Source organism: Hyaena hyaena, unplaced genomic scaffold (genome assembly GCF_003009895.1).
Source record: "Hyaena hyaena isolate Hyena2069 unplaced genomic scaffold, ASM300989v1 scaffold_176, whole genome shotgun sequence".
NCBI classification, from domain to species: domain Eukaryota; kingdom Metazoa; phylum Chordata; class Mammalia; order Carnivora; family Hyaenidae; genus Hyaena; species Hyaena hyaena.
In genome coordinates this window covers 2,216,818-2,224,994 of record NW_024080809.1, presented here as the reverse complement: position 1 = coordinate 2,224,994, position 8,177 = coordinate 2,216,818, and the positions used below count along the sequence as shown (strand labels likewise).

Below are 8,177 nucleotides of genomic sequence, written 5' to 3'. Positions count from 1 at the left end.
TGGCATGGGAAGGCGCCTTAGAGATGAAGTGGTCTGCGCTGGCTTTGAAGGCCCAGATGCAGAGGCCATGAGTGTGATGTGTCCAAGGCCTCATGGCTGGATGAAAGTCAGCTCTGCCTGGCCTTTCCTGAAGGATCTGAGCCTGCATGAGACAGACACTTCCTCGGGGCAGAGCCCCATCTGCCTCTGCACCCTTCACCCCTGCCCCAGTCTCAGCATGGCTTAGAGACGAGCACAAATCCTCTCGGCGGCGCTTCGCAGCATCCAGGATCTCGTCGACTCAGCGGCCTCCATTGTTAAAAGCCATGGTAGTTTCTTTCTTGTAATCAGAACATAAAATCACATTTCCTACAGGAGATTTGGAAAATACAGAAAAGTCTAAAAGACCCATTCCAAAAACAAGTGGCCGCCGCCCCCCTTTGCCAGGTGGGTGATCCAGTCTGTGCAGCAGCTGCCACTCTCAGTCCCCACTGGCCCTGCCTGCCCGGTGGCTGAGTGCACGGGAACAAAGGAGGATGCGTCCTGGGCCCCGGGCCAGTGCACCAGCCCCACCCCCACACCTCAGCCACCACAGTCCACACAGCCTTGTGACTCTCGTGGCCACTGGTGGGGCCAGGACTACAGGTCCACAATCGAACTTCACCCAGCAAGAAAGGGCCAAGGAGGTACTAACACCACGTCGGCCCCCACTGGCCAGGTCACTGCAGCACCATGAGGCTTTTCCACAACAATTTGCCCCCAAACTCCTCCAGGCAAAAAGAGCAGAGGTGAGGGCTCTGTTCTGATCCCAACCTTGGGGCATTTAATGTGGCCAGTCTGGGCTTCCTGCACTCCGGAATTTCAGAGAGCCCTACGTGGTACCACAATGCCGGGCCATATCACAATGCAGCCCCCATACCAGGCACGGCCTTCTGCAGCCTGGGGGGCCTGACCTGGGCCTCTCCCCAACCCGCAGATGGGACCCTTGCCAAGAACCTCAGGGGGTCCCAGTGTCCTTCAAATCCCATTTGCTCTTCGAAGCCCTGAATGCAAGCAGCTGAGGGCGCGGCAGCAGGTCCTGAGTATCACCGGGATGTGCGAGCAAACCTCGTGCATCAGCCAATTCTGGCTACATGCGGAGAGCTGAGGGATGGGGAGGCAGCGGAAAACCGATTATAAAACAGGTACCTTCGTTTCAACAAGTTACAGAAATTGACCTTTATTTATTGTACTAAAGTCTGTTTAACTTTTGATACAAAGTAAGGTTTTAGTACAGAAAATCCCAGTCTGTCAGAACAGTACCTGTGCACACTGTACCATCGCAGTCCCGCTCTGGCTGCAACTCAGAGAGGCGGCCAGGGGGCGCCGGGCGGGCCACAGACAGCCCGCCTGCCTCGCTTGTCTGAGCTAGAAGACGACGCGTACCTGTGAAGCGAAGAGCAGCACTGAGGGCTGACACGTGTCTCTCTTTGAACGACTGTGCAAGAAAATATATCCCTTTTTTTTTTTTTAAATGTCAGTTTGGCTAGTCTACAATCTAGTGTCTAGAATTACAAAGGATAAAATGAAATCAAAGATCTCTTGCTAGTAAAATGAAATGTTAGGAACGGTATTAAAATATAGGTCCTACCCCAGTGACACCTCCATGGAGCCCAGTACAGTACCTATTATTAACAGGACGCACAGTTTAAGGAGGGACCACATCAAATCCTCGGCCGGAGGCATCCAGCGTCAGAAGTGCAAAAAAAAAAAAAATAATAATAATAATAACAAAACAAAAAAGAAACAGAAACAAAAACAAAAACCCAACCAAAACAAAACCCCAAAGACGTTCTCGTGGGGTAGTGTTTATGCTGGAGCGCTGTCACCGAGACTAAGAAGGTCCCCAGCCGCTCTCTAGAGGTCTGACAGTGAGGACACTCAGCATCACGCTTCCCCTAAGCGCTCTCGGTTCAAAGTCTGAAGCACGAGTGTCTTCACATCAGAGACGGCTGCTGCACCTGCCCCAGCCTACGGCGTTTAAGAGTTACCCTGCAAAAATTGCACTGATAAAGCGGTCATAATTTACAGAAGCATAAGAGGACCCAGTGGCATGCGCCAGCCCTCGGTTAATTAACACCCTGCCCAGAAGTACGGTGCGGTGATGACCCCAGGGAGAAGGCGGACGCAACAATCACAGATGGAAAAGAAATGAGAGAACATGGAAGGTAGGACAGAAAGCCCTAGCAACGAGTTTGCAAAAGACGCCCAAGTGGCCTTCCTGGCACATGAGGGTAGAACACGGCTGCCGGCAACTTGGCCCTACGAAGGCACTGGTCCTGCCACCAGAGCGGCTAAGCCTCCGCAGTCACCATGGCCCTTCCAGGAGAGGTGCCATCGTGGGGCAGGAAGTGTATTGAAGCTCTGGTCCCACCGAAAGGAACCTCCCGGAGCAAAAGCGCTCCCCAGCGAGGTTCCAGAGTCATTTTGCAGAAAGCAGGAACGACACCCAACACCAAAGCAACACGGGGGTGGCTGACAGAGGGACAGGGCTGGGCACCGACAATATGGAGCCGTTCAAGTAAACATAAGCAACCAATACTTAGAAAAGGCTTGTAAACGTGTGATCTGAAAGGTTGTCTTTGCAGCATCTCTGATCGGCTGGCTAAAGAAAGGGTGGTGTCGAACCCCTCTATCGAATGTCTTTTGTGTTTTTTACTTCGTCTTAAAGCACATGTGTGAGAGGAAGGCAGTCCGCGGGCCGGGGCCTGGATCCTGTTCACCAGTGGCCCTTGGTCTACAGAGGACGTGCTTCCGGAGCCCATATGCACGGTCCTTCCCCTCCGTGTTTATATACAGATAGACTCGTACTGTCGGTCACTGAGGAGGAGCTGGGCCAGACGGTAACACCAGCAGACAAGCTGCAGCGACTTCCGGCATGGCGTCCCTCTACAGCGGGCAGGCCGGAATCCACAGGACTTTGTTTTGTTCTTGATTGACCACTGCCAAGATCTGAGTGCAAATGCTCGACAGGGCTCCTCCCTGGATGACCCCTGCAAGAGAGCCCCCAAACACACCATTCAGTTCAGAGTAAGACCCCCAGGCTTGAGGCAAATAAACACATCTTTTACTCTTTCTGGTTTTTTGCCTGTTTGGAGCTGCTTGGCTTTCCTTCCTCACTCTCTTCCTTCAGCAAGAAATTGGGGAAGAGAAAGAAAAGAGATGAGTGCAAATAACTTTGGTTTTTGTTTGTTTTTTTTAATCTGTCCCTCTGCTCAGCTGTTGAGTAGGATGCTGAAAATGCAGACTCAAATGAAAGTTGATGTCAAATTTTGCCAGGTTTAGGGGCACCTGGGTGGCTCAGCTGGTTAAGCGTCCAACTCTCTCGGTTTCGGCTCAGGTCACGATCTCACGGTTTCGTGGGTTCGAGCCTTGTGTGGGGCTCCGCGCTGACAGTGCAGAGCCTGCTTGGGATTCTCTCTCCCTCCCTCCCTCTCTGCTCCTCCCCAACTCACACTGTCTCTCTCAAAATAAACTTAAAAAAATTTTTTTTCTGCCAGGCTTCGTGGGCCCTTGTAACAGGGATGGCCAGGATATGGCTGCTCACATCCGCTGCATGCTCCCACCGCAGGCCCTGGTGGGGTTTGCCTAGTCTTGCAGTGTGGGGTCTGGCGCACGGGAAGGAGGTTGGGGCTGTGTTGTGATGGCTCCATCAACAGCAGGATTCTCCAGAAACAAGAACAGGTCTAGGGAGCCAGGGCATCCCCATAGGCCAGTGAAGACTCGTAGGCAAGATGACAATGCGTCCCCAACTATGGCCCAGCCCTGCCCTGCAGACTTTCGACACCGTAGGTGCGGCAGACACTAGCCCAGAGCTCTGGGGGTGCTCCACGGAACAGCGCCGTGAGACAAAACAGGCCCCGGCCGCTTCCCACAGGGTATGGACAGAAACAGACAGGGAGCGTTTAGAAACTGCTGTGGAAATGTAAGAAGAGTGATTTTATGTCTGTTGAAACTACGAGAAGAGAATGAAAGCTTCTAAGTTTTGGAGTTTTACATTTTCATTTCTCTAGTAATTACTAACGCATTTGACTAAATACTGGTCTGTGACGGACTGGAGACTGAAATTCCCATACACATACGTAGAAACTCCGAGCTTGGTTTTTGAGACCAACTGTTTTGCATGAGAAGCACAATACTAGATCACAATGGTCCCTACACGTGAATTAAAATCACTGTCCTCATACGTGGAGCACGAGAAACTTAACAGAGGACCATGCAGGAGGGGAAGGGGAAAAAAAAGTTGAGAGGGAGGGAGGCAAACCATGAGAGATTCTTGAATGCTGAGAACAAACTGAGGGTCGACGGGGAGGGGGGAGATAGCAAGGGGGGAGATGGGCATGGAGGAGGGCACTTGTGGGGATGAGCACTGGGTGTTATATGGAAACCAAGTTGACAATAAGCTATTAAAAAAAAACAATAAAAATTAAAAAAATAAAATCACTGTCCTTGCCCCTGTGACCCAGCGTTAACGTCGCTACAAACGACTGATTTTATCAGAGGCTGAAAGCCACAAAGTGAAATGCCTCTTTTGGTTTACTGCGCTTCAAAGATCAAAGCTGGTAAGAGTGCAGCTTTTTCTTCACCAAACCATATGGCAAGAACGGAGCGCCTAGGAGGGTGTGAAGGGCAGGTGGCCATGGCCCCCACCTGAAACATGCAGCTCTACCACTTGGCACTTGCACTGAGACGGACTTGCTGCTACTTGGGTAACGATGTGGGTGGACAAGGCCAGACCACACCTACCTGTGAAGTATCTACTGTACTCCTGCTCGATCTTCTGAGCCGTCTCGAATTGCTCTTTGGAATGCCTCTGAGTCACCTTGTCCTTCAGGTAGATGGGGTCTCTCTGCTCCCTTTCAGACATCCAGAGAAGCAGGCTGAGCCCCCTGCCTCCCCAAGCCCCCCTCCCTCCAGAGCCACAGGGCCTCCATCACCGGGGCCCCAGGTGCTCCTCTGGTAAAGCACGGAGATGGCCCGCAGGCCCCATGGTGAGCTCTGGGCAGTGGGGGGAAGGTGGGCACCCCACTGCAGGCATACAGAGTGCAGACCCCCGCAGCTGGCCCCCGGGTACCAGAACCAGAAGTTTGGAAGCACAGAAAGGCAAAATGAAGGGGGGGCTTGATGAGCTGTCAACCCAAGCAGTGTGGAAACTTAAGCTCAGTGAAAACTAAGGCTCATCCACGGCCCAAGCCAGCTCCTAGCAGGCCCAGACCCAGCCCAGCCCAGGTCACCTCGTCGCCGTGTCCCTGTGAGCACCAAGCTGAGAGGCAGGAGAAAGGCAAAGAGGGGCGGGACGTGCAGACAAAGCTGTGCATGCTCCAGGAAGTGTGGCAGCAACCAGAGAGAGCAAAGGGTGGTGGGAGGGGGGCTGTGCTTGGTTAGCCCCGCCTGACTGGGCGTGAGACGGGGACGGTCCCACACAAACTGCCGGTCCCATCCTCCCTTGCCCGGCTCGAACACCCGCTAGCCCCATCCCCAGCAAGGCCCCCACCAGGCCCCCGCTAAGCCGGTCACCTACTTGATGTGTTTGGCGCTCTTGTAGTGGATGAAGAGGACAATGGGATAGATGTGCATGTGGTGCAGCCGCTCGATGGCGTGGGGGGCGATGTCCAGGAGACAGTGCCGGTTCTGAGAGGGGAAGGGGGAAGAGTAAGTGCCTGGGGACAGGCAGGGGTTGGGGGAGCTGGGCCCCAGAAACACGGACAACCTTCTGAGGACATCTCCCGCCTTTCTCTGCCGCTGCTGGGTCCCACTTCTCCCATACTGCTCTCCCTCGCTTCACAAACCAACACGAAGGTCTTACATGAACCGAGTAGCATGACCAGTCTTCCCCGAAGACCACATAGGAAAAACGATGGTAAGCTTTACCCCAGGAAATCTCTCCCCACAAGCTGTCAACTCTGATAGTGGTCAAGGCTAGGAGCCAGGGCAGAATGGGGTCTGGACAGCCTGCCTCTGAACTTTCTTTCCTTCCTCTGCCAGATACAGGGAACTTCTTAAAGCCCAATCCCAGCCAGGCCTCAGAAGCGTCACTTCTGCCAGACTAAGCAAATGAAGACGGGGAGATTCAGCAGGGCCTGCCCTGGAGAAGGGGAGTGCATGTCTTTGAGTGGCTGTAACCAAAACGCATCCTGGGGTCCCAAGCCTCCAGGAGGAGTGTGAGCCAAAGACAGACCACGGGCCCTCTGCATGTGGCTCTCCCCGATGCCCAAAAGCTGCAGTGAGGAGCCCAATGCTGACCAGCTTTCTAACTTCCTGCGGCACCCCTTCATTCAGTGAGGAGGACACCAAGGAGTACCCACGCCCTCAACAGCTGCTTTTCTAATACACCTTCCAGAATTCCCCACTTCTCCTCATGCTGCCTGGCAAAAGGGCCCCAGTACCTTCAAGAGCCTTAAAGACACACAGACATGGCTCTTAACCCTTTCAGGAGCAGGGCCCCTGATGGAGGCTGGGCGCCCTGTCCCCAGAATAAGGCACACATAAAAGTCTGTCCACGAGCAGAGCAGATGCAGGCCCTGTTGTAGAATTCCCCACGTGGGACTTTCCTAGAGTTCAAATCTCTCATCAGACCCCCTCAGAGGGACAGAGGTGACATGTATGCAGGGACTGGCATCCTGTTGGTGACACAAAAGCAGTGGGGGCAACCCTTGAGGAGGACGACTTGGACTAAAGGGACACAGGCAAGAGACAAGCTCACTGAAGGCCCAAGAAACACACATGGCAGAGATCCAAAGGCACAGGGCATCCAAGCCCAAATGCTCACACCCTAACCCTTGGTCTGAGGCAACAGGTACCTTTTCTGTGATCTCCTTTATGGAAGCCACTGTGGTCACGTCAAAATGGCCACTCCTCCGCTTGTAGTCGACGAACAGGCAGTCTTTGACGCCCCGCTCGATGGCCTGCTGGGAGGCCTTCATCACCTCTGCAAAGCACAGACATGGGAATGAGGATGCCCCCTGGCGTGGTGAGCTGTCCCGGCACATTCTGGGCAAGGACACTGTGCAGAAGAGCCGTCTTGCCATCCTTACTTCCAGAGAGAGATCCGGAAGCCACACTATGTGACCCAAGTCGGGAGGGCTCAGAAACACCATGGGACCCAGCCCCAGTTGACAGGTGAACATAGCCCAGTAGGCACAGAGGGCGCCGCTTACCAAGGGGGCATCTGCAGAACTTGCTGGGCGCCTCGTTCACCAGCATCTCCTTCACCACATCCAGTAAAGGCCCCAGAATGAGGACAGGCCTCAGAGAGGTGCAGTCTACTTTCTGGACCCGCTGATAGGCAAGGCTCACCGAATCTGAGGGAGACAGGCAGTTTCACCGGCACGTGCCTGGAGCAGAGGGAGGGAGCCCAGGGGCCCCCTGCTGCCCTGACCTTTCTCAGTCCATCTGCCCGCTTCAGTCCACAAACCCAGAGCCAGATGAAGGGAGCAGCTCAGCACGGTTTGCCTGTTCCGTACTGAAGAGTCCCCCTGTCCTGGGCACACCAAGCCCACAGGCAGAATCGAGGGGAAGTCTCTCCCCTCCCTCACCCACACCTCCACACATATTTTTTTTTTAAAGGACTGAAGATTATCCACATATATCTACATGGCTTCCTATACAGCATTTCTCAACCTGGTGACAGCTGATCTGTTCCAGTCAGCAGGGGACGGTTTGGTGGCCACAATGACCATCCGGGAACAGCTATGCACTTCTGACTAAAGCCTCTGAGGAGTCCCAGCGCAAAGGACTTCCTCCACGAAGTGATGAACACGTCTTCCCTTTTAATAATCAGAACATTACAACGATGCTCAGCATCCCTCCTCATCAGGGAAATACAAATCAAAACCACACTGAGATACCACCTCACGCCAGTCAGAGTGGCTAAAATGAGCAAATCAGAGAACTCTAGATGCTGGCGAGGATGTGGAGAATTTCACCCTCCTACACTGTTGGTGGGAATGTAAACTGGTGCAGCCCCTCTGGAAAACAGTGTGGAGGTTCCTCAGGAAACTAACAGTAGAACTCCCCTAGGACCCAGCAATAGCACTGCTAGGAATTTACCCAAGGGATACAGAAATGCTGAGGCATAGGAGCACATGTACCCCAATGTTCATAGCAGCACTCTCCACAATAGCTAAAACATGGAAAGAGCCTAAGTGTCCATCAACAGA

The 8,177-nt window shown here is 53.5% G+C and overlaps 1 protein-coding gene across 2 annotated transcripts in view; it reads right to left on the bottom strand.

The window, feature by feature from the left end:
• Nucleotides 1-1,168: 1,168 nt before the first annotated feature.
• Nucleotides 1,169-8,177, bottom strand: part of DLG5 (discs large MAGUK scaffold protein 5) — a 125,159-nt gene continuing 118,150 nt past the window's right edge. For both annotated transcript variants that reach the window (XM_039240520.1, XM_039240521.1), the window contains exons 28-32: nt 7,176-7,319; nt 6,819-6,946; nt 5,540-5,649; nt 4,765-4,874; nt 1,169-3,011 (exon numbers count right to left, since the gene is read on the bottom strand). In XM_039240520.1, the coding sequence (XP_039096451.1) occupies nt 2,908-3,011; nt 4,765-4,874; nt 5,540-5,649; nt 6,819-6,946; nt 7,176-7,319 (596 nt within the window). In that variant the 3' untranslated portion in view covers nt 1,169-2,907. The remainder of the gene's footprint in view (nt 3,012-4,764; nt 4,875-5,539; nt 5,650-6,818; nt 6,947-7,175; nt 7,320-8,177) is intronic.